The 27,991-nt window shown below is 35.7% G+C and overlaps 1 protein-coding gene across 1 annotated transcript; it reads right to left on the bottom strand.

Annotated features, from left to right (window-relative positions):
* Positions 1-340: 340 nt before the first annotated feature.
* Positions 341-17,302, bottom strand: LOC135084132 (sodium- and chloride-dependent GABA transporter 1). The gene is made up of 12 exons (XM_063978875.1): positions 17,078-17,302; positions 13,081-13,290; positions 12,022-12,293; positions 10,287-10,388; positions 8,966-9,134; positions 7,715-7,905; positions 7,193-7,373; positions 6,322-6,446; positions 4,336-4,580; positions 3,692-3,895; positions 3,196-3,363; positions 341-2,903 (listed from the first exon to the last, which is right to left on the bottom strand). Exons 2-12 carry the CDS (start codon positions 13,149-13,151, stop codon positions 2,811-2,813), a joined length of 1,821 nt encoding a protein of 606 aa, XP_063834945.1. The 5' UTR covers positions 13,152-13,290; positions 17,078-17,302; the 3' UTR covers positions 341-2,810.
* Between the last annotated feature and the right edge of the window lie 10,689 nt (positions 17,303-27,991).

Here is a 27,991-nt window from a genome sequence, read left to right as displayed (position 1 = left end):
ATCTGGGAATCGTACCCAAGACCTTAAGCCTAGGGCGCAGACCACTACTTTTAGTCGACCGATAGTTGTCCCGGTTCTTATTTGTATGAAGAATCGGCCGATATCAAATCGGTGTAATGTGCGCACTTTCATACATGTCCATATTAACAGCCTGACCCAACTTTTGGCCAACGAAAAATCGGTCGTCTGCCCCTAGGCTAAAGTGAACGTGAGAATCAAGTGGACTAGACCTATTTAAAGAGCCTAGAGCTAAGCGTTTACATTTACAGTAAGATAATTTAAAAAGTTAACGATCAATATTAACACTAGGACAAGTTAAATGGAAATTAAAATACCCTAATACTATTCACTATTTATTGCAATAAATAAATTACGATCTAACGTACATGACAATCGTTTTATACCATATAATTTTCTTCCTGCAGCTTCATCAGATATGTAGGTAGTATAATAATAAATTATTGATATAGTTATATCATAAAACAAATCGAATTGACATGACATGGAATGTTAATAATATGTTTATAAAAATTATATTTTTATGAAAATAATAGTAAAATAATTGAAAATCTCATTGTACTGTACTCAAAATTATGTATAATTTATTCTTTCGGTGGTCTTCAATATTATATTTGAATATTATTGTGATAATTTGACTGAACTTTAATATACCATATTTCCAAAAAGTCTTGTTAATTGAGTGCAGTAAAATCAGTTTTATGATGAAGTACACATCGATATGCAACTAAATTTATTATTATAACTAAATAAGCTAGTATTATATCTAAAATATATGGAAGCACAATCATCATAGCACTTTATATGCAGACTTAGATACATTCACAATCATAAACTCACATTAAATAACGCACAAATAAATAATATGTATTTTAAAATTATATATATAATCCAATTCACATTCTATAATATTCTGCATTAATAAACAGTTTAACAAAATAAACCTAAAATGTTAATTTGACTAAATATGCCCTATGATAAAGTCACATCATTATATTATTTATATTTTACCTTATAATATACGATTATATAGTTTCTCTTATAATATTGTCATAAACATTATAAACACGTCTAAATGCATACATTTAATGAATTACGAATGTTCACTATATTTTTATTTGAAATTGACATTATAAATAGACAAAAACCCTCTAAATATTGAACACGTAAATATTAATTTTGATTATATTTTGTTGTATAAGGTAGAGTAGAAAGCTTTTATATTATTTAAAAATAATGTTTGGACATTTAAAAACGTATTTTAACAAATATATGGGAATAAGTAGAAGATTTTCAGTGTAAATATATTCAATCTCTAAACAGATCGCCTGATTTTTAGACATAGATAAAATTTTCTCAAATATTTTGGCAACAGCAATTTTATTAGAAAATCTACAGTATAATGATAGATTTAGAATAAATGTTTATCAATTATTGTTTTGTATAGGTGTTGGTCTCGATTAGAACACAGAGTTAAGATTTAATTTTGATCTTATAAATAAATGTAGATTATCACTCTATCGGATTAGATCCTAGATGTTCACAAAATATACTTTAATATCTTGTAAAACTAAATGTTTTCAAAATTATACAATTATTAAAGCTGAACAACCAAAATTAAACTTCTGAGTAGTTTACTTACTTACGAAAACTTAACTAAAATGCATTTAAAAGGTATATTTGTTGCAAAAAGAATAAATACATCGAAAGCTGTTCTGTAAATATATGTATGCTATAATATTCCTCTTATACATAATATTTTAAAACACCATATAGATTCAAGTTAAAGACGCGTCTTGTTGCGTTTTAGGTTTAAGCAATATTTGATACAATTAAGCTATATTGATAATATATCTTCTACAAACACTAAACATACACGATATGAGGCTAAATCCTTTAAGGATAACAGAGGTTTATAGTCGCAAGATACATTTCACATGCATAATAATATAATAACTAATAATTTTGACAATTGACAACATTCTCGTCTTATAAAATCTGGTAAAATATTTCAATGAAACCTTAAAGGTGAGGTTTTTTAAAAATATAATTTGAACTCAGGTACATAAAGTTTCCGAAAACAAAATAAGCAGCGACTTTAGCGTCGATATAAACGTTACATTATCTAAAAGATTTAAATGGAAGACATAACAGATAGTTAACATTTAATTAATTATACACCAATCATCCGAACTCTTAAATATATTAAAGTATCACTTAAAAATATAACGTAAACTATAAACATACATGAACGCGTCGCGACGCACCCAAAAAGTCGTCAAATCATTAAATTATACACTAAAAGTCATTGGCACACTACATTTTGTTTATATAATTATAATCTAACATGTATAATTATTAATCTCACAATTTATATTATGTCTTAGGCATATTTCGATAAAGTAAAATGTTTTACAAGCAAAACAAGCATAAATACACCTTACTAAATAATTGTCTAAAATAAAACAACTTACAAACAATATAACTAACAAAATAATATGGCACGAAATTTAAACATAGTTATATAACAATATTATTTTGTGCGTGATGTTTTAGAATATATTTTGCCCTTCGCTTCCCGTATTATTTTCTTGCATAGTCTTTGAATAATAACATCGCCGAATATAGTGTAACTAATAAAATACAAAGCTATGAATGATCAATAAACGCACTATATTGTTTATATGACGAATATAGTGGAACTATGCAAGAATATAATTGATCCGTCTCCACCAGAACCCCATCGTTTCGTGTCCAGTCCTGAGATCTGTGGCGTTAAGTCGACGTGGAGTCTAGGGCTGCTGATGCTTGGCCAGCTCTTCGGCCTGCATCTTGGTCCGGAGGGAAGGTACGTCCTCAGGGATGCGTACGATTTTGTGGAATTTCTGGAGGTAAAACGGTGTAAAGTTTAAAAATTATTGCCACTGCCACAAATTATGAAGATAATAACAATTCAAACTTTGAACTAAAATCGAGAAAGTATACTGATAACTGATATTTTATGAAAAAAAAGTACAGGACCGAATAGATTACAAGACTGTGATCTCTCAGACCTAGTAGAAAACAGAACTAAATATTGAAGAGTGAAAAACTTGGACTTAGTGGAGGAAAAACATTGAAACAAAACTCATATAATTTATCTCCAGTGTCATAATGGTACAAATACAACAAAATTACCTCCATTCGAGTCCCAGGAGTGACGTGCCACAGATAGACCATGTATCCAGGAATGCACAGCATGGAAGACAGCGCCGTGAACCAACCGAAAGCGTGTGACCACCAGGGGTACTCGTACGTCATGTATTTGATCGGCTTCCATTGCACCAGGTTGAAAATGAACACGCTCTGTGAAGCAAAGCAAGATGTAAGGTGACAATAAACGAGGCTATCTATTCCCCCCTCTCTTTCCCACCACTGCAACTACTGTCTACAGCTTGGCCTCCAATAAGACCCAACCAGTGAAGATCAAGTAAGTCCCAGAAGATAGTTAAAACACTATGTAGAACAAGGCGATAAAAATATAATGGTGTTGGCTTCGGACAGCCTATAAAAAACTCCTAAAACTAGCATAGGCCGCAACTCTCATAGTGTACAAGTACCTAATTTATCCTTTTTCTGAAAGAAAACATAGCTTAATGGACGTATAGTATTTTGTAATAAAAATTTTACTCACAATGCAAATAGCAGGCGTGAATCCGACCCAGCAGAACTTCCACCAGATGGTGGGATAATACCCGATCATCTCCTTGATGCCGTCGTAGAAGCGGTTGACGCCGAAGGCCCAGGATATGGACACGCACTCGAAGAAGATCAGGAACAGCAGGCAGAAACCGGAGACGGCGTACGAATCGAGGATTTGGAAGACGTACATTCCTCCCTGGAATTTTAATATACATCTGGTCATGTTGAGGGACTATCGGGATAATCAATGATGAAACACGACTAGTAGACCATGAAGTTACTACTCGTATCTGCAATAAAATGCTACTACTTTTCACATGCTCGTACTTTTCTATAATAATACGACTACCTCTCAATATAAAGCGAGATGGTGTCTACCATACAAATACACCTAAACAATGATTATGTTGATTATTGTTTTTTTTTATAATGGTGTGAAAAAAGAGCCTTGTTTTACCGCAGGGTTTTGAACTAAGTACGCCATGTTGTTGGCAGAGTAGAGACCATTTTGATTGTTTCTCATTTGAATCTTATATTGTATGGTACAAGTATCTCAAATTAAACCCATATTTTGCGAGGTTCTCACATTCTATGTAGGTACCTATTTCCATTTCAAGTTCTCAATATTCCACATACCTCCGAAATACACGACAGCCCGACCAAATACGATATCACGCAGGTAATAGCGATGAATATTTCCTTCCTCCTCCTGAGGAGTTTGGGCCACTCGTCGATGACGGCCGTGATGAAGCCCTCCATGGTGCAGAACTGGCTGTCCAGACCGATGAGGAGCAGCATGAAGAAGAATAAGCACGACCAGAGCGGAGCGCCTGGTAGTTGTAACACGGCTGAAGGATACGCCAGGAAGGCTAGGCCAGGACCTAAAGAGAAAAAAATATACAATATATGAGTTTTGGAAAATCAGAATAAGTAGCCAAAAATATCACCACTATTTGATGTAATCTATGTTTAATGAGTATCCCAAAACTCTTCAAGATAATTTTTTCAAGTAATCGCTATATAGAACGGTACGTCACAGAAGTGATGAAGGGTCAAGTAACTGAGTTCTCGAATGGGATCTACACGTCTCGGTAATCGTAGTGTACGACTTGAAGAATATAGCGTGAAATCAAACTTTGTGGCATTCCTTGATGGAGACTTGCGTCCAGATTTGCAAGACTGCAATGAATGATGATGATCACTCATCGTACTTTGAATTACAATCTTAGAGATCATACCAAATTGAATACTTAGGATTTCAAAATGTAGAGACACAATTACTAGTAACAGGATTAATACAGTGTGAGTCACGTTAAAGTGTACATATGAAAATAGATGAAAGTAGACCTATTTTTATCGACAAAAAAGAGGTCAAAAAATTTTTGAGATTTTTTTTAAATTTTTTAGTGATTTTTTTTTCTTCCTATTACTTATTGTAAAGGAAACGTAATAACTTTTAAACTAAGCGGTATATCCTGATAAAATAAAAACAGTAATAATGATAAATAACAGGCAATACTAAAAAAATACATAAAATGCACAAAAAATGCCAACAAATAATAAAAAAATATACTTTTTGAAAAAAATCTGCTTTTAAATTCGTGTTTTTTTGGTTATTTTATAAATTTCTCCAAAAAATGCCCGTATAGCAGGTGGTTTTTATTACTTTGTATTATTATTTTCTATCGTATTATCTTTGTAAAACCAAAAATCGCATGTCTCTATCCCTACCACAACATTTGCTATGATCGTTTGAACAAAGGCCTGCCACAACATTATTCTCCGCTACAGGTAGAGACAATTTTAATTTTAACTAGCTTTTTAGTTTTTTACTTCGAAATCTTTTGTTTTTATTTGAAATGTAACTTGTCTTTATCAAAATTACAAATCTAGAGCCATTTTCAGTTTCGTTGTTAACGAATCTTTGAATGGCGCGCCTGGAGAGGCTTAGTTCAAACGATAATTGCAAACGTTGTGATAGGGGTAGAGACATGCGATTTTTGATTTTACGAAGGTAATACGATAGAGAATAATACAAAGTAATAAAAAACACCGGTTATAGGAGCATTTTTTGGAGAAATTTATCAAATAACCAAAAAAATACGAATTTAAAAGCAGATTTTTTTCAAAAAGTATATTTTTTTATTATTTGTTGGCCTTTTTTGTGTATTTTATGTATTTTTTTAGTATTGCCTGTTATTTAGCATTATTACTGTTTTTATTTTATCAGGATATACCGCTTAGTTTAAAAGTTATTACGTTTTCTTTACAATAAGTAATTGGAAGAAAAAAAATTCCATAAAAAATTAAAAAAAATCTCAAAAATTTTTTGACCTCTTTTTTGTCGATAAAAATAGGTCTAGTTTCATCTATTTTCATATGTACACTTTAACGTGACTCACACTGTATATTAAGGGCCTTGCCACGCTAGCGGTTTGCAAGCGGAGCACGGGTACGCCGCGGTCGACAAAATGCTTGCAAAAAGCCGCGATGTGTTCGCCTCGCCGCCGCGCCACCGCTCCGCGTTGAAACCACTTGTAATCCGCCAGTGTGGCAAGTCTCTTACCTAGGATTTCAAAATGTAGAGATACACATAACGAATGTCAAGGTTCTAATATTTACCTGAAGCAGCCACTTCAGCGACAGGCCGCTGCTGCTCATGCGCCATGAAACCGACCACGGAGAAGATGACAAAGCCGGCGAACATCGACGTACTTGAGTTGACGGTGCACACTATCAAAGCATCCCTGAAAGTAATGACAATATGAATTCCACAACAGATACTCAAGTCATTTTCCCTACCTGTAGCGGAGAATAATGTTGTGGCAGGCCTTTGTTCAAACGATCATTGCAAACGTTGTGATAGGGATAGAGACATGCGATTTTTGGTTTTACAAAGGTAATACGATAGAGAATAACACAAAGTAACAAAAACCACCTGTTATAGGGGCATTTTTTGGAGAAATTTATCAAATAACCAAAAAAACACGAATTTAAAAGCAGATTTTTTTCAAAAAGTATTGTTTTTTATTATTTGTTGACCTTTTTAATTTGTGTATTTTATGTATTTTTTTAGTATCGCCTGTTATTTAGCTTTATTACTGTTTTTTTATCAGGATATACCGCTTAGTTTAAAAGTTATTACGTTTTCTTTACAATAAGTAATTGGAAGAAAAAAAAATCTATAAAAAAATTTTTAAAAATCTGAAAATTTTTTTGACCTCTTTTTGTCGATAAAAATAGATCTAGTTTCATCTATTTTTATATGTACACTTGAACGTGACTCACACTGTATACAGCAATGAAAAAACATTTTTTCTTTCTTTTCTTTCAATGAATTTTATATCATTTCTTGTGAACTTGCAAAACTTAGAAAGGATTTAGCAACATAACTACAAAAGCAAACTTTACATTAAGATATAAAAGTGTCCCTAGCTGATTTAGTAAGTTCTACATCAATTATTATCCTAGGTATACCAAGTGACATATGTACTTGTAAACGTTGTTGGTAAACTTGTTGTAGCTGCCCAAAGCGACGAGGGTGCCCAAGCCCAGGCCGTATGAGAAGAAGATCTGGGTCACAGCATCGATCCACACTTCGGACTCCAGCAGTTTAGACATGTTCGGCATCACGTAGAACTTGATGCCTTCCATCGCACCAGGCAAAGTGATACCTGTGGAGATGAATGGATTTATAGAACTGAAATAACTGAATAAATTCACAAATCGAATATTTTATTTTATAGCATCTACAGTCGGAAAAGGTATTTAAAATTCAGCAATAAGCAAAAACAGATTCATTTCAAATTTTTAAAGGATGTGTTATGCTCTTATAGAAAAAGTATTATTGTGACTTTCAAAATAAAGCTTATCAGTGTTTCATGAAAGAACGCTGTCTCGCGTGGAAATTTTGTCAATTTAACCCATGCCTTTGAAAAGCAGCTGGTCAGAACAGTCGCCCAACAAGAAAAGTGGTAGTTCATTTTCTAAATGCAAAACTGCTGTACCAACTAACCTCTGATAAGCAGCACCGTCAGCAAGAAGTAAGGGAACAGCGCGGTGAAGTAGACGACTTTGCCGGTCCACCGCACCCCCTTCCAGATGCAGAAGTAGCACAGCACCCACACCAGCAGCAAGGTCCCGGCCAGCTCCCAGCGAATGTTGCCGATGTGCTCGATGCCGCTGGATATTTGGAGGGCTCGGCGTCTGGGGAGAAGAACGTTGAGGTTCAGACGAAGAAGGAAGAAAAAGAGTAGCCAAAATATGGAGCATGAATCAGGATCAAAATATTGATTGCTGCTATTTCTGTGTGCAGTTTTCACGCCATGATGAGAATCGTTTTGTTGTTTTATGTGAGTAAATTGTCTAGTCGCAATAATTTATTCCTTGATCATCTAGATTCTAAACGAACAAAGGCAAACCCTTTCTATTATAACGAAGTGACCTAAGGGTGCTGACAATATATCAAGTTGTCAAATTTTTTCAAAAATAAGGATATAATTTAAATTGTATTAATTTCCTTCCATAAACGTAATCCGACTGTTAAAATATGGCAAACTTAAACCTCGTACCTTATACAAATTGGAAATCGAAAGTTTATGCAGAATTTCTGGATGAACTTAAAATAATAACACGTTGGTTTTTGATGTCGTCATGCCCACATAAACCTGTTCCATTAAACACACATGCATATTCATCGGCGTATGTTTTCATATTCATGAAGCCGTCAGTTCATTTTGCTGAACCCATGAATAACGTTATGGGAACATTGAGTTAATATTTTACAGAGAGGTGCTAGATAAAAGTCACCCTTTTTCACTTCAAACTGATTTTTGCTTACGTACGAGTACACCCATAGTATAATCGGATTTGTAAAGGTAAAATGTTATCTAAAAATATGTTGCTCTTTTTAATTGGACCTAAATAGTTGAGCCTCTCAACAAGCTTTGTTTATTTTTTTCTGATATTTTGTGGTGTACAAATTACTGTTTTCTGTCAAACCCCGCTATACTTTGCTATAAGTTTGTACTAGATGCAATGATATTTTGTTTTCATATATTTTGTTTTTATATAATATCATTGACTAGATGTCAATACTTTAGCGGTTTACAAGGATATTGATCAACTAGCGAAACTGGATTTGAAAGTATAATGCGGACACCGTTTGCATGGCAACTGCCAGCCAGCGATTAGCTGATGTCTGATCTCAGCAGTGATGTCTGACTTAGAGGAATACCACCACAGTTGTTAGACAGAAGATACTTACTCCCAGAACTCCTTCACCGGATCAGAGAGCGCAGTCTTGCTGACGTTCCTGCCATTCAGGATGCACTGCGTCATGTCGCTGGTAGACCAGCAGGTCAGGTTCTTGCGTTCGTAAGGGTTCACACAGTTCGCCGTGTTCCAGTAGTTGTCGCAGTTGCGCCATGGCACTTCTAAGGGGAGAAGGAAATTCAGAGGGTAGTGACACATCTAAAGGGAGAACGAAATTCAGAGAGTAGTGAATACTTTAAACACCATTTAGTTTTCCTGTAGGTCATGCTTATAACCTGGTCAAGTTAACTGCGCACCTGGCTGCCGTGACGTCACGTTGACGCTTTGGTACGTACCGACAGGGTGATCGCGGGGAGTTGTGCGGGTGAGAGCGAGGGAGAGTCGCATTCAAAATCAAAAAATCAAAATCAAAATTTTCTTTATTTGTTTAGACTAATTAAATTAGTACTTGCAAATCGTCAAATGCTCTTAAGGAGCCTATACATGTCTCATTCTTTTTTTGCCCTACCAGCGCTTCGAGACAAACATTTGGCAAGTGCTGAGAAGAAGCGCCGCAACAAACTCAGTCACCACTGTCTGCCGGTTTAAAAATATAAAAAATAGGAAGTTACAATACATTCAGAAGCAAGTTGATACATATATATTTTATGTCAGGTATATCTTTCCTTGACCAGTCCCCGAAGGCAGCGCCTGTTCACAGACATGACGTGTGAACCAGCCATCGCTTCACTCGACCATATTATAGGGAATGTAACGACCCACCTCACATGCCACTACCCCAGAGACATTTTAGTGAGCATGACAAGTCTAAGATATCCTTCTGGCTAAGTGCCAGATATAAAACTATTTAGGAGACAAGGCAAGAAAACTAGAGAGAAAAGCACGGCACCATTACAAAACCGTGTGGTAGTTTTAAATAAATTGTATATATTTATATTTAGTGCTGTGCCACTGTCTAGCTTGTTGTTAATTGTTATGTTAAAAAATTTAAGGTAGGTATATCTTGTCTTGACCAGTCCCCGAAGGCAGCGCCTGTTCACAGACATGACGTGTGAACCAGCCATCGCTTTACTCGACCATATTGTAGGGAATGTAGCGACCCGCCTCACACGCCATTCCGGCCAGGTGCGCACTTAACTTTTTTTTATCAACACCAACTTGATCGGGTTGTATTAAAGTTACAGGACCAGAACTATACTCTCTAACTTCGGTTTTTATACACCATGAGAGTTTATAAAGCACGAGGATACTTCACTTGGACTTCTACTTTCTAAAACACGAATAGACGAAAAGGGAGAAGAAGTAAATGTTACCTGATCGCATCGACATGAAGAAGTAGAAGATGGCCCAAGCTAGGATGACGATGTAGTACACGTTCATCCAGCAGGACATCACAGCTGCCGCATAACCGATACCTGAGAAAAAATAAATAATAATAATAAAAAAATTATGTAAATTTATCAAAAAATCCAAACAAAACTGCTTCTGCTGCTAATTCTAAAGGGATTCATAACGAAAGTGACAAGCTAAAAAAATTCAAATGGACAGAAGAAGGAAAAAGTTGAGCAGAAAACTTAACAGCTAGACCTTACTGGTCTATTGATAGTCTTAGCTGGCCCAGCGGATTTTGTACCGCCTATGTTGATCAGAATAATGTGGGATTCTAATGGTGAAAGAATTTTTCAAATAGGTCCAGTAGTTTGGGAGCCTATTCAATACAAACAAACAATCAAAATAAATCATTCCTCTTTATTGGTGTACCTCGTATCAAACGTCGCCTAAGACAGACTTATTTACACGTATTGAGGGCTATGTTATGTCTCTGTACGGTCTTGTTTTCTTAAAAAATTTCTAAAGAAACATAAAAAACTAATGTCCTTTTAAATAAAGTAGGTATTTCCCAGTTTTCTTTGTTACTATCATTACATTGTTTTAAGAATTCCGCGACCTTTACCCTCTTTCATCCCTCGACAAATACAATATCGAGCATTCCACGACCCTTTCACCCAGGGGTTCCCAATCTTTTTCATCCCGCGGCGCAATCACAAAAGTATTAGTCACGGCGGCGCCCTACCCTTTGCAAAAGATACAGTCGAAAGACGGGCGAGTAAAGACGTCTGAGGGGGTATCAACGGTTTTCAAGCGCCAACACGACGTACGGGACTATTCCCACCTCTCGTTCCCACCACTGCAACTCCTGTGTAGCCAGGATCTACAGCTTGACCGCCACAAAAAACCAACCAATGCAGTTCAAGTTTGTCCCGGGTGAAAGTTAAACTGTCATTGGACCCGCAACGAAATTAATCAGAAGAACATAGGAGGAGTTCGAAATTAAGGTTCGACTTCCCTCCATTGCAAAGCGGATGAGATGACAGGTGACAAACAAAGGTTTAAAAACCTTTAAGAAAAGATACGTACAGGACAGGATTGACTCTCCCCTCTTTACTTTCTACGGTGCATATTTTGGGAACCCCTGCTTTGTCCCATACATCATTGGAGCCCGCCTGTTCGGAACACAAAGATAATAACTTCTTCAACAAAAAGGGAAGGTCCCTAATTGTCGAATGACCCGGTTACCCGGATTGGAGCGATTGTTTTGGGGCTCTTGAGAAGTTGCGGTCATTTGTTTTAGAGGTTGGTAATGTTGGGAGTTACAAGGGGTTTAAAGGAACGGATTGTCGAAAGATTGTGCTAAGCAGCCAATGTTTTTCATTTAAACAACGGGACATTCTCTTCGATTACATCTAGAAAACTTGAATTTTATATTCATCTCAAATAAGTTTGCAGAGTGCTTAAATTGTCGTGAATACAGGTTCATTAGTGTGTAACTAAGTAATTATTGAAAACGCCTTGAGCGTTCTTATTGCAAAGCCCACAGAGTGTTACTGTTGCCGTGCACGTAACCAAAAGGTAAATAAATATACCTACCTACCTATACCACAAATATTCCTATCCAAATCTGTGACCTTATACTTAATTTCGTTTAAAGCAAGAAGTGCCTATAAGCAAAAGAAAAGACAATAGGTAAAAGGCAAACTTCACAATTACCTTTGAAGATAGGCGCGATCTTGAACACGCCCAGTCCTCCGATGGTGAGCATCTGTCCCATGGCCAGCTCCATGAAGAACATGGGGATCCCAGCGAGGATCAGGGTGAGGAAGTAGGGGATGAGGAAGGCGCCGCCGCCATTCTTGTAGCAGAGGTACGGAAACCGCCACACGTTTCCCAGACCGATGGCTAAGCCGATCACAGAAAGGATGAAGTCGAGTTTGCTGGCCCAGGATCCTCTCTCGGGAAGGTCAGATTTGGTTGCGACATTGCTGTAGAGAAATTTGAGTAGGTTTAATAAGAAAATTTTAATAAACATTAGTGTAGAAGTGGTTTTAGCTATCTTTATTCTTTACACCGTTTTATGACTATTTAATTATCATTTTAATTTTACAGTATTTTTTATAGTAAATCAACATTCAGTGGTCAAAACAGGAACATTGGCCACATAAAGGTGGTTTTTACTCTATCTTGGGCGTTTTGTTATTTACTACTTACTAGAACTAAAAAGTAATAAAACTATAAATACATTTTTCGCCTTACGCCTATATGACGATAACGAAACGGCCCATGCCACATTAGGTATTGTGACTTAGGTATAGAATTTGTTTAATTAGGGCGTTGTAGAGTTAGAAGCTTGGCTCTACATGAGATCTGTTAACTTTTTTACAATGCCAGCCTCTTTTTAGGGACATTTACATGAAAATGTTTATAAGGTGTCATCTACAGGGTGTTAGGTAAATGGGTATATGAGCCAGCCGACACTAGCCCATGTTAACATGGTCATATAAATGGTATGGTGAAGTCAGAAAATTGATATCATAATTTAATTTTTTTTAATTTTCATACAAAATAAATTTTATAAAATCCGATTTGTATGAAAATAAAAATAATTAAAATGAAGATATCAATTTTCTGACTTCACCATACCATTTATATGACCATGTTAACATGGGCTAGTGTCGGCTCATATACCTACCCATTTACCTAACATCCTGTATACTGTACTTTTTTCACACTAGCTTTATTAAAATGAAAAACTAAATAAATCTTACTCACCTAGGTTTGGTGCTCGTGCCCTGAGCACTGAGCTCAATGTCATCTGTGCGTCCATCGTTCTTCGTATCCATGTTTCCTTCTTTATCTTTCTTTCAGTTTCTTTAATCTACGATAATTTCTTTTAATACTTTTAACTAACTCACTAGTTGAACTGTATTAACATTTTTATGTACTGTGTGGACTAGATGGGGGTTACCGCCAATTATGTATCTGCAACAATGAGATTTCAGTTTATTAATTAAGTTATAGTCATCATCATTACCTATCTAGACAAGCCAGTTTGTCTAAAATACCTCAGCGAGTCAATCAAAATCCATCCAGTAGTTTTGTCTCCAAAAGTTTGTACCTGAATATAATTCTAAGTTTCTCAAGCCGGAAGATATGGTAGGTACTATCGTTTGACTTCTTCGTATTTCGTAAAATTAAAATTAAAAATAAAACTTTTAAAAAGTACCTAATGAAAGCATCAAATCAGTTAATTCATCATTGCTCGCTCATAGTCAATCTTTCCTCGATAAAAAGTAAGTTTTGAAAATAAGTGTAACATAAAACTATCCATCCTATTATGATAGTTAAACATTATAAATTATATTCCAGTTTGATCGTATCCCAAACTCAAAATCACAATATTGAAAGAAAGAAAGAAAAAAATTATTGATCTAAATATCACATTTATAAGATTATTTAAAAAATCTAAATATTTAAAAAGTCTTGTAATCTTCACGACACTGTTACTCTCAAAAAAATCCAGAGGTCAAAAGCTCGTACGGAAATTCTAGTGTGGTCACCCTAATCTGAAATTACAGTCCCAGTTACAATGCTTCAGCCATGTTATGGGGCTTGTATGGAATATCATAACACCATAATATTTATGGGATACGTGTCTTGAGTTGAAATAACGAGAATAACGCAAAATAAAACATGGGAAACGTTTCTTTTTATAAAGAACTAGCTTTCCGCCCGCGGCTTCGCCCGCGTGGAATTTTGTCTGTCACAGAAAAACTTTATCGCGCGCGTCCCTGTTTCAAAAACCGGGATAAAAACTATCCTATGTTCTTTCCCGGGACTCAAACTATCTCTATGCCAAATTTCATCAAAATCGGTTGCGAGGTTTAAGCGGGAAAGCGTAACAGACAGACAGACAGACAGACAGAGTTACTTTCGCATTTATAATATTAGTTGGGATACACTCTCAGCAACGCGACGTGAACGTAGCGTTATGGTTTCATACAATTTATATGTGAGTATCTAAATTTTTTTTTTTTATCCACAACGAAGAAGCTCTTGGCCTGTATCTCACCTGATGGTAAGTGATGATCAGGCCGAAGGTGGAAGAGAGCTTCACCCGGAATCCTCAACGACGGAGGAAATTGTATGAAACCACTCATAGTCCAGTCAAACAAAAAATAATGGCTTTACCTGGAAAGTTTTCCGGGAGTAATGAAAATTGGTACTATAGATTTCAATGTGCTCTTTACGAATTTCAAAAAAACGAAATTCAGAAAAATGCTGCCAAGTAGCAGTTTTTCTTATGTTTCCTTCAAGGTGAGGTGGAAATAAGTTTTTCCGTCAAAACTCATAAAGAAGTATACTTTGCGGCACTCCTACGCCTAAACTATTGATTTCACAAAAAGGTTATAGTAGTTTGAGCTTCTCTAAGCATGTTTTGTCATAAAATTAATCCGAAAGGAAACATTTAAGAAAAACTGCTACTAGGCAGTATTTTTCCAATATGGCGGCGCGAGCGGCAACCATACTAGACTAGGTCGCAAAGTAGAAATTCGTAAAGGGCACATCGAAATCTATATAAATACTAATTTTCATTACTCCCGGAAAACTTTCCAGGTAAAACTACCAAATGATTGGACTATCACGGCTGTTCATTTATTTTGTATGGAAACATCACCACACACACGCCGCGAAACGCGGCCCGAGATACTCAAGGATGTTTTTAAAAAAGTAGGAATATTATAAAGGTGAAAGTTTGTGAGGGGATGAAAAACTTCTGAACGGATTTTGATTAAATTTAATCCTACTTAATTACCTAATTTAGTTATGTAATCATTAATTAAATCAATGTTCTTTTCATAATAGGTATGCTCGATCATTATCAATTTACTTATTTTTAAAATGCCTACTAATGAAAGCGGAGAGTGACCTGATAGGTACTTTTTATATTATGTACCTAGAGATTTGACTATAATGTAAACAAATATTCTTACTTTTATCATGACTATAATAACTATTAAAATGTAGAACAACGTATAAATTAGCAATCTTGACGTAGAGATCCTCAAGAAAGGGACGGGACTGTCCCCTGCAGGGTAACCATTAATTATCATAATCTTGGCGGACATCTTAATTAAAACAGCGTCTTTACTTGGAAATCAGTGAACTTGTTTAAAAATTATCCTTGTAGTAAACAGTGGAAAAGTTCTTTTGTTTATTAGAGAAGGAAAGGTACTAATAAAAGAAACTGGCAATCTTTGGATCAAAAGTCTTATAAAATTGACGTCGATTGATAACATGCGTTTTATTCCCACGAGAGACAGGGTACTAGGCACAAATGGAAAAATCACTGACTATCTAACAATCAACATAACTATTCCCAATGTGATTACGACATTTTAGACATGAGTTAATCTGATTTGAGTACAAAAACATTATGATTCCGTACTTCAGAGGGCAAGTAGTAGAACTTTTTTAATAGAGTCCTAAAGTCTGACACTAAGGCCGTGACCTCAGATTTTCCTTACTTTTTCCTATTTATTAGACGCCTTTCTTTGCGGGCTCAAATAGTATCTTTAGAAGCAATCAGTTGCTACAACCCACAAGATGAAAAAAAAAACAACTACTAAAGTTACAAAAAAGACGCCCCAAAATTTTGTTACAAAATAAACCAGCCTTAAAGCTCTTTCCAATACGAACCACATTACACTATCATGGGATCTACATTTCATGGTTTTATGGGAAACGCGGGAAAAGGCGACTTTTACGGTTATGGTACGATAACATTACCTACAATGGTTTTCACAATATTTTTTTAGAGTAGAAATGGGGGTAGCCACAATTTTGTGGAACGTTATGCTGAGTTTGACCGTAACTATAACAATAACCGGTGTTTTTTGTATGGAGTTTGACAGCTTTTCGACGTTTGTTAAAGTCAAAGTAAGATGGTGCAATCCAGCCTTAGTATTGTGTTTAAGACTATTATGTTACGCTACTTTAGAACTTTTGAGAATCTTGAAGTGAAGCAATCACATATCCACGTGAAATTTGCCAAATCGCAACGCAGTAAAGTATTATAATTTATTTACCTGCCATTCTGGTAGGGCCCATTAAAAATAAATTCGTAAATTTACAGTACTACAGGATGCTATCCTCTTTTCAAAAAATGGTAGACTCGCTGTAAATTAAGCAGTTAAGTAACGCCGCCCTTCTTATAAAGGCACCCTAAAGCTCCTACGATGAAAACTAAAAAATAAAAACTGTACCAACTTTGTACGTGGTCTCCGAAGTAAAGTGTGACCATGGTCATCCGAGTAGAGACACGACCGCGGCGTGGGTAGCCAAACTTGAATTCAAGTGCAACTAATGCTAACTACAAGCACTTTCTAACTTTTAATTAAATTTTATTTAAACAAAATTATTATACACGTCATAATCTAGAGCTTAATCAGGTTGTCAAGTATTTTCAAAACTTATTTTAATTGAAAACTTTACAACGCACTGAAAAGTAGGGTGACCAACTTTTCGGGAGCTACGCAAAAAAATCCTAATTCGGAAATAATCGGAAACTCGAAATTAAGGTACATGGTAGCAATCTCGTCAATAATAATTCCAAATGTATTACTAACTTTTAATAAGCTATGGTGCTTTTTGAGTAAGGACATTAAAACCATAGCGTGCAACAAATGATTATAGGTAACAAAAAAACGAATCCTTGGCCACATTGATGAAAAGTGAAGTTATTTTTGGAAATAATACAAAAACTTACATAAAAAATCACACACACATCACAAACTAGCACCGCACATCACCGCACCGATCGCATCGCACGACACAGCTATAGTCAACGTCAGCCGAAAGGCCTGCCAAACGTCAAACTGTTAAAAATGGCGACCGAGCTGTCAAACGCGTGCGCACCCGCCTCATGCTTCAGTTCGAATGTGGTTTTGGATGCCAGCATGGCAGGACTACAGGATGGGATACATGTGAACTGTGCAACTGTCAGCAGTAGAAAGAATTTATGAGCGTACTGCTCGACAATTGGGCCCCCTCCGGATGATGTAGTTGATCGGTGAGGGAGACTGTCGGATGACATTGCGCCGGTGATTGCTGGCAAATGATACGCGGCGCGCTAAGTCCTTTCTGACCTATTTCCTAGCTGTGAAGTGAATCCTTGTTAGGTCTACAATTGGTGTGGAGATGCAGAATGGTTAGGAAAGGAAGGGTCTGGTTGTGGCAGATAGGATAATGTAGTGCTTTGAATAATCGTTATGCTCGTTCTTAAATTTGGAATTTCATTAGTACGATAACCTACGTAAATGGAGGACATAAAACACAGAAGAAATCTCCTTATATGAAGATAGAACCAAAGCTTACCGGGGAGCTTTAATATTTATAAATATTTGAATTTGAATTTGAGTTATGATCTGTACTTATGTACGTTAAGTCTTTGGGCCCAGGTAAATAATGATGTCGTCGAACTATGATACTATTCTATGGCATTTTTATAATGTATAGTTGGTTATCCTACTGTTGCAACAGAAATATAGGGCTTTTTAAATGATTTCACCCGTAAACCATGACAAAGCTAATTATGGTATTGAATTTGGAAAACTGATTGCAAAAACTTTATCAAACCTTATTGAAAGAGATATACGCCCGTATTTAAAAACATTACTATGAGGTCTCACAGTGCACGTGGACGTACAGGGTGACACAAGAACCATCACAGAGATTTATTCAACGCTGTGCATTCGATTTGCTGCTTCACTTAAACAAGCATCGTTAAGGGCGTATGAAAACCTCGTGAGCTGTTTTTGGCATTATAAACAAGATTTCAGCCTTTTTGCTACAAGACAAGATTGAATGATGTTTAGCAGCTAAAAGGAGTGACTAACATTAATTACTTAAAACAGAATGTAAAGACATTACGTCATTCTCAGTAAATGAACTAGCATTTGCTGAGCTGCTGGATAAATATAAATAGTCAATGAGTCAATGTGCTACTCCCAAGATCCCATCTGTCGATTGAATAGTGAATAAATAAATGAATATGAATAATTTTTGAGAAGTTTGACAAATTGCTCCATTTGCCTTAGGTAAATTATAGAGAAAGAGGTTTTGTAGTGGAGACTAAATGACCTGATGATGAATAAGGATGATGACGATGGCAAAAGTATCCAAAAGGGATAAATGCAACTGAAAACTGTAAGGCCCCGAACAGACGGTGAAACGCAACTACAACGAAACTGCAGTTTCAAACTGGTCGCGTCATGTGTGGTCTCTCAACGGACGTTATGGCAGAAACTTAGATGCAACTCAAAAGTAACTAGCAGTTGCAGTTTCGTTGCAGTTGCGTTTCACCGTCTGTTCTGGCCTTAGATTCATGAAACTAAGAAGCTTCATTGTACTTCTACTAAACTTCATTAAGTATTTATTTTTTATTTATTTATTTATTTATTCTAGAAGGCTGCTTGAATTATTGTATTAAAGTATTGGGAAAGTAGAAAAATTCAAGGTTGCGATAACTTCAGTAAACAAACTGAGGGTAGGCATAATATAGAGCCTAAAATGTCAGTGAAAGTCGAAAATATAAATAGAAACGAAATATGTCAAGATAGAGAACGTTTCAAGTCGCGCTTCCTGCGGAGGAGGAAAAATATACAAAACTGACACGGCAACCCGTGTCAACGTATTTTTTTGTGATGTTCAAAAAGATTGTGGATTAAATTTTCCAGCAAAAATAATTAATAACCTCTAGGCATCTTGGCAATCTCAATTATCGAAATCTGTTTAGCCATTTGTTCGTGCTTACGGAAAATTTCAATGTAATTAAAAATGAAATTCAAAAATTTAAACAAACGCAGGACCGTACATTGTGGAAAACCTTGGGGGAGGCCTTTGTCCAGCAGTGGACGTCATTTGACTGAAACGAACGAACGAACACAAAGTTTACTACTACTAAGTTCCTACATAAATAGGTACATACGTAAATGAATAACCAAAAGTAGAGCAGTCAAATATTGAATATTATAAGAGGTACAAAGAGAAAAATTCGAAAAGAACACTTTATAAGAGTGCATTTTTACGGAAACTTCATGATTTTTTCAGAGTTTTTAAAAACCACAACCAAAATTATTATTAAGATTATTTACTTTCTTCAACTTACATCAACAAACAGAACTTACGCAAGTACACGCATCTACTGTATTGAAAAGTGAAAAACACGAATGAAAATAACATTCACCTTTCATTCCCTAAAAAAAGATAATCAAATTCAATTCAATCTGAGATGGCAGATAAAATCTTCGCCCACCTTTCTCCCAAGTAAATTACCCACAGAAGTTAAATCTAGTGAAGCAAAACAGTACCTCTAGTAGGAAAAACTTTCGAGTTCGTTTCGTTGCGTATTCAAAGTGTCATCGAAAAATTTTGTATGAAAAATTAAACAGCGCCCCCTATATTATAGCCGCCCTAGGGGGCGCTGTTTAATTTTTCATACAAAATTTTTCGATGACACTTTGAATACGCAACGAAACGAACTCGAAAGTTTTTCCTACTAGAGGTACAGAAGCAAAACAGTTAGTTGGTACTTACGAGCTGTTCCCGCGTTTTTCTCCCGCCGCTCCCGCCCTGTCTCCCGGGTTGAGAAGCGCAAACAAAGGGAAATTTCGCACGCAGCATCCTGTCTGCCGCGCATGCGTTCTGAGCTGATCCTGGAAACTCTACTTGGGGTTCTCGAAGGGTTCTCACTTTAGCTAGGTCTACTAAACACAGGCTGTTTTAAAACAGTCTAAGCCTGGGTTGCACATTGGGGCTGTACCATATTATTATTTTAACTTTAACAAACGTCAAAAGTCTGTCAAACAGTCACGGTTAAAATAAGGTGGTACAACTCAGATTAGTATCCGAGCGGGGAGTGCAAGCTAAATCCTGCCTCTGGTAAATTAGAGAGGGTCATGCATGCATTGGAGAATTAATTAGTCTTATTGCATCTTTTAGCACTATCTTATTGCTACGATGTAGTTCATTTGAAAAGATTAAATAATAATAAAGGCATTTTAAAGTTTGAAAAGACAAACAGTAGAGGTTCAGCGAAAGCTGTACAAGAATCATTTATTGAATTAATTTTGTCGAACCTATTAATAAGTCAGTGCTATCAACTCTTATCTATTTTGTGACCCAGTAATTTTAGCATAAAAAATAGTATTCCCTAGAAGTAAGCTGATTATTTTTGTACAAATCCCTAATTTTGGCGTTCTAAAAGTTGTCTGAAAAGTCTATCATTCAACTGAAAGTGAAGAGTACTTGTATACAAAAATTCAGCTTAATCATCTTTCATTCCTAAGTCGATCGCTGAATTTATTAGACTACCTATTTAAAGACAAAAGGTAAGTAATAAAACACGCTATTTTACACAAATTACTCATTATTATTTTGATAAACAAACACAATATTTCACATTATAGTAAATAGGTACTGAACTTTCACATAAAACCCTTAGTAGGTATCATTTGAACATCTTTCAGTAGAATAAGGCCTGAAATAAAGCATCTACAAGCGCTAATTTCAACTTTATTCTCTACATCATAAGAGTTTAAAATTACACTTTAATAATACCATTTCTACTAACTTTACATTCTTGACAGCCTCCGATCAAGTTTCTCCTTTGTTACTTTTCGTATAAGGTTTCTTTTTAAATAAAAGTTGTTTTAAAATTTCGTAAATATTTACATCAATGCATTTGTAGGATTCCATAAAGTTGCGGTCTTTTATTGTGTGTTGTTTGCAGGGCGTGCCGATTTTTAATTAATTTTTGATGGCATTGTAGAGTTTGTTAGTACATCAGCTTATAACAACATTTGTATGTATATTTACAACTATATTAGCACAATGTTTAGCTTTATTATACTGTCATCCGTACTGTAATAAAATCTATCAAACTTTTCTGGCAGTATTCGTTAGTTCGCACAGTCTTTTATTTTCCCTTAGAAGCGGACATCCCTGTTTTATTAATTCAATCGTTAGATATTACTATTATGTATAAAATTGATGAAGGAACTAGTATTTGTATTTGCTTAGTTTCGAAGAAATATTCGATATTGTGATTTTATAAAAAAAACAGTTTTAGAAGCATATTTTCTAAAAAAATTACATTAACCTTTAACTGGTGACATGGTTTTTGTGTAACGTAACTGGTGACGTGCGGTCTGAGAGGCCGCTACCGTATCAAGACTGTAGCATAGAAACTAGGTAAGGTAGCATACCACAATCTTTAAAAACAGATTATTAGCATATAGAAGAATTAAATTTAAATAAAATAATAAACTCTAAATATAATTTTTAATGCAGAACTTGCTGTTAAATTATATGTAGTAATAAAAATCAAAAAACTAGAGATGACATCGATAATCGCAAATAAGAAATTTAAATCAACAAATTATAACAAAATTTGTATTTTTTATTATAGTTCCAATGATAATCAATTTAAAAAAACCTATCACACATAGGTAACCTATAATTTTAGAAAACTGGCAGTGGTGAAACTTTTGTATTTTTATTGGCTGTCAGGATATTTATTGTTTGGCATAAGAGTGGGCCGTCATTTTCACTTTCTGACTGATTCTCGTCAATTGGTCCTTCATCTTCAAAAACACTTTCTTCGGATTCCGAATCATGGTCACTTTGCTCCAGAACGATGTTTTCAGGAACATATTCGGCTTCCGACCCAATTGAGTCTTCCTTTTCTGGATATTTTTCAACTGGCGAATTTTCAAGTCGTTTCATAAAGTATGGCACTATATTCCCAACTAATGATCCTACGCTTCTTTTTTGGAGTTATTTAAGTATCAATTTCAAGTAAAAACTGTAAAAATACGTAAAAACTGTATGAAAAAAATGTCACGTAACTGGTGACATGCGGTCTGAGAGACCGCTGCTGAACTTTACATCGATGTAACTTGCCGATTTGGAGCTGAATGATGCAAATATCCTTATCTACGGTGTAGACACAACTAAACTTGAAGCTACTGAAGCGGTGAAACATTGGAAGTACGGGGAAGGGGGTGAAACGATGTTTCACTGACGCCGCCCGGCCTGTGAGACCGCTTGTCACCAGTTAAAGGTTAAGGCAGAATTTTGTAAATAAATTTACCTATCACTATAACGTCTACCTTTATGCAGAAATAAATGGTTATTGCTGTAGTAATTTAGGAATTATTTAATAATTTATGATTTTCAGAAAACATTTTTTTCTCCGTTACACTAGAAAATTGGCAGCTATATTTACTTTATATTGATGCATGATATAATTATCTATAATACCTGAAAATATTACTTGCCTATCCCGTGGAAGTTGGATGATACGACTAGAAAAATTAGTCAAAAGTAATATTGACTAAGGCCATCGGTCAAAACCACTATTAACTGAAATTTGCAGTCAAAAGTGGTTTTGATCAATTATGAGTTTTGACTGCAACATATATATCGATGTTTCGAAAACGATAGGATTTCCAATAAGCCGCCAGAGGGCCAACTCTATAATTATCAAACTCGACCAGACAAATTAATAATGGTAAAAGCAATTAATTTCAATAGTTATCTAACAAAGGCATTATAACCGTATTGTTACGGACGGCATTTAAAAAACTAAAAAATATTCAGATGACAACCCTATTTACATATAAATTTTCTAAACTCATAGAAATTAACATATCTTCGAACTTCCACGGGATAGGCAAGTAATATTTTCAGGTATTATAGATAATTATATCATGCATCAATATAAAGTAAATATAGCTGCCAATTTTCTAGTGTAACGGAGAAAAAAATGTTTTCTGAAAATCATAAATTATTAAATAATTCCTAAATTACTGCAGCAATAACCATTTATTTCTGCATAAAGGTAGACGTTATAGTGATAGGTAAATTTATTTACAAAATTCTGACTTAATGTAATTTTTTTAGAAAATATGCTTCTAAAACTGTTTTTTTTTTATAAAATCACAAAATCGAATATTTCTTCGAAACTAAACAAATACAACTACTAGTTCCTTCATCAATTTTATACATAATAGTAATATCTAACGATTGAATTAATAAAACAGGGATGTCCGCTTCTAAGCCAAAATAAAACACTGTGGTTCGGTACAATTGTTTTTGTAAGGGTTGCGGTTTCGAATCCATCTAAGGACAAATGTTAGGGTGATGAGCTTATATGTTTAACAATAAAAAAATATGAGTAGGTAGTTCACACCAAATATTCCTCTTTCTCACTAACTTAAAAACCATTGTTATGTTTCGGGAGTTGGAGGTAAGATAGCCAGTTTCTGTGGTTGAGGATTCCAGGCGAAACTCGCTTCCACCGTCAGCCTGATCGTCACTTTCCATCAGGTAATGTCCGTTCTCTCTGATAAATAGTAAAACACATAAATTCAAATATTTGCGTTATTTATATTTTTTAAATAATTAATAAGGTATTTATTTGTATCTCCTACAAACCGCTTTACGCCCGATTTCCATATTCGATCTTCAATCCAAAGATTTTAGCAATCTTCAAATCTTAATCTAAGAAACCAATCTGTAGATTGGTCTCCTATCTGCTTTCCAATAATGTATCTCAAGAGCCGCAATCGTTTGAACTGCTCGGATAGCCTAGCTTAGTCTCCATGATAGCATTCCTTAGCAAAAAGAATTTTTACCCAATCCTCGGAAAAACTGGAAAAACAAAAGAAGTAACAGGATCAAGTAACATGAATGGCGATAAAAACGGTCGTTATTTATGACACGCTTTGTTGTGGCGGGTTCCCATCCTGTTGGTGACAACCTGAAAAATGTTACTAAATGTATTCTCTGAAAATACTTAGGTACTTGGCCAAAAGTGATTTTCTTATTGTCTGTTTTAAAAAATGGTCAAGGATGAAACTCTACGATACTTGTACCTACTTAACACTAGGTTACTTAGAAAACGTTTGCTTATTTTAAAAATAGTATACTACCTACATTGAGTATGGTCCAAATTAGTCTATTTCACTACTTATTACTTAGGTACTAGCTTTTCACCCACGGCTTCGCCCGCGTGGAATTTTGTCTGTCATGGAAAAACTTTATAGCACGCGTCCCTGTTTCAAAAACCGGGATAAAAACTATCCTATATAATTTCCTATCCCGGGACTTCCTATAAATTCCCTTACTTACATATATCAATTTTAAACGACTGCGTTGCGGTGTGAAATGATTGATTGTTTATATTAGAATAACGACATTCTATTAAAAAAGTAGACGGCAGACATTAATGGTAGGTAATTTAACACTTATTATGGTTATCATCTGTTACAGAAAGTATGTACTAAATGGAAAAATGTACCAATGTCCGGCTCGAATGATATTTTCGCAGTAATGAAAATATTTTGTCATTTAACGTTATATTAGAGATGGTCCTTCGAGCCAGATATTGTTAGACGTTTGGATCATCTAATGTAAATCAAAATAAGACAAACAATATTTTAAATTGAATTGTAAATCATTTTTATTTAACGTTTAATTAAAGGTGGTCCTTCGAGCCGGATAGTATAAGTCTTATGGATCATCCAATATGAAAAAATATCACTCCTTGATAAGATTTTAATTGAATTGCCAATATAAGTACGCTCCTTTACTTACATCCGCGTTTGCATACGGCCCTGTAAAGGTCAGGATGCAACCGAAAGTGGGTCACGCGATCGATACAGGCCAAACTTGACATGGGCTCGTATAATCAATATGTTAAACGGATTGACGGATTTCGTGTTCTTTTCTGTTGATATTAAATAAATGTAGGTACTAGCAGGCCTGTTCATCTCCGCGAGTTTACATCGAAAACAAAACACGCACGGTGGCCCACCTACAGGATACTATTCGACAAGGCCTCACATATGAGCGAACATTGACTCACGCACGCGTATTCTTGTGTATGATGGAAGAAAATAAAGAAAATGGTGTACTAAATACTGTGCAGTTTTAACTGCCTAAATAATAATAAAAACATAGAATGTACTTTTTTAAGTTGCCTCAAGACACTGAGAGGTAAATAAGTAGTTAATATTATTCATGATAATTCATGCTAAATCATGTATTTCCTCCGCCATTTTCCGCAGTTTGGCACCTCACGTCACATCATTTTACCGAAGTCAGCCCTATAGCTTCGGCGCAGTGCCGATCACTGACGTTTGCCAACAAAATGGTGCTTGACTCTTGAGACAGCCTAAATTACACCATATTGTTAATGACATTGAGCATACATTATTTTAAATACCTTCGCGAAGTAAAACTTCTGTACGTAGTACTTATTATTATTCTGTGGTACTAGTGGAATAAAGTTTAACGACTGGGATTCTTTTGATTTGTTTAGGTATTGAACTAGGTTAATTTGGTATTAAAAATAAAAAGTTATACATATTACCTAGCAGATATTTGGTTTTTTACTCGTAATTACCTACTTTGTACAGGTTCTGGGTTCGATTCTCCGTTCGAGTTGGGACATATTATTACTAATGTGATGAATGAATAACTTGTAATTATGTATAGTAAAAATAAAAAGGCATTTCGGCATGGCACTAAGCTGGCACTCAACGCACAAAATCCACTGGCATGTTAAAAAGTCTGGACTGTAAGGCCTTACGTAATTAATTTGGTATAGGTATTTTATTAGGCCCATCTAAGATGTTAGTGTGTGTGACGTGCTTATTTTGGGATACCCCTGTATAAGTAATAGGTGCAATTTGGAGTTAAAACGTAACATTGGTAATAACATCAATTTTTGTTAAGAAACAGGTGAACATCAAATTTTTGCGTAGGTACCTAATACTTAACTAGCGAATATCTAGGTAGGCTAGGTACCTACTGCAATTTCTTGGAAAAAGCAGTGTCATTTAGACCGTCCAGCTCCAGTTGGTGACGCAACAGACAGCACGCTTCCCGCGCGTAATCGGTTCCTGGCGAGGTGACAACTATATGCGCGCTCGCTCGTCCTCAGACCTCTCTCGAGATAAAGTTTTGAAGAAAACAGTCGTTCGTTTCAGCCGAATGACTTCCACTGCTGGACAAAGGCCTCCCCCAAAGATTTCCACAAAGACCGGTCCTGCGCCGCCTGCATCCAGGCACTTTCCGCGACCTTCGTCGGTCCACCTAATGGGTCCACACTACGTCTTCCGGCTCGTGGTCGTCACTCAAGAACTTTTCTGTCCCAGCGGACATCAGCTCTGCGAGCTATGTGCCTCGACCACTGCCACTTGATTTTAGCGATTCTGCGGGATATGTCAGTCACTTTGGTTCTCCTGCGGATCTCTAAGAGATCATTTTGATAGAATCCTGCTGTCTTTTGTGGCAGTACTCCTTGAGGAAAGCTACTACCAGCAGGGGACTGTCCTACCTAAAAATTTTGGTACCTACTTAGTCTGGCATCAAAAACTCATTTTTAAAAGCACTTTTACACATCCAAGTTTTAACAACACCAATGCTTCGGACAATAAACAGTGCTAAATGACACATGGTTTTAGGTCCATAGTAAAAAAAAACCATTAAAACTTGCTTCATTCTTATCTGTCCTTTGATTTCTCTACATTTAAATTGAAACAAACAAAAACCTCAACCCGAGTTACCTCGAGATAAGACTACTTTTCTGTGTCTCATTGCCTACCTGCTCGATTTTCAGGGTAAGAATGAAGTATTTTCAGATATTGAGTCTGGGAATTATTAGTTAGCGGTGTCCACTACTCAATTGGATTTGGTGGGAATATCACAAGGCTTACAATGATATCCCGGGACGCGTCGGGACGTGGTAATCCCGCTGCGAGGCCGGATCTCGTCACATCCCCCCCCACGGATGTCGCACGCTCCCGTGGGAGACACCGCTCGTAAGGGGATTCCTATAATACTAAAACTGGGGAATTTGGGACGCTAGGTCATTATGTGAGATACGAGTAGGACTGTAAAGTAGTGCTTTGGGTTCGTTGCAGCGAGTTTGAATCTCACTGGGAACGTAGTGTGGTAAGCACGAGAATTTATATCCCAAAATTTAAAACGTGGTTATTTGTCTATTTTTTAGTTTACCTACCTACTTAAGTATGTGTGTTACCTCACTTACCTTGTCGCCTTTCAAACGTAACATCCAAGCTTATTTTATAATTTCGATCCTGACTCTTATGGGGTTCGATTCCGAGGCGGCTTATTCCACTATTCATCGTTGACAATCCCCGTCAACGGGGATTAGTGAACAAAAAGTTCATTAATCCCCGTTATATTAGGATTTTATTTTGATTTCATAAGTTCCAATTGGCGTTAACGGGGAATAGTGGAATAAGCCTCCGAGGCGGACTATGTATCTAGGTACCATTGAATGACACAATATTCGATATAATAATAAGTCTATGATATTTTCAGAAAATAAGTCTTTCGAAATTTAAGGTTTTCAAAAAGTAAAAAAAGTTTCAACTTTGATGATTATTTTTGTAACAATGATATTTTAATTTTATAAATTAGTTAAATGAGATTGATTAAATTGTAATAGCTACAAAAAATTATAAGGTAATATACAAGGTGTTAGGTAAATGGATATATGAGCCGACACTAGCCCATGTTAACATGGTCATATAAATGGTATGGTGAAGTCAGAAAGGGTTATGCCCACTTAGTATGGGAGCTTTGG

The sequence above is a fragment of the Ostrinia nubilalis genome, chromosome 25 (assembly GCF_963855985.1).
Source record: "Ostrinia nubilalis chromosome 25, ilOstNubi1.1, whole genome shotgun sequence".
NCBI lineage: Eukaryota > Metazoa > Arthropoda > Insecta > Lepidoptera > Crambidae > Ostrinia > Ostrinia nubilalis.
The sequence above is the reverse complement of the archived record's forward strand: the minus strand, read 5'-3'. Positions and strand labels throughout refer to the sequence as shown.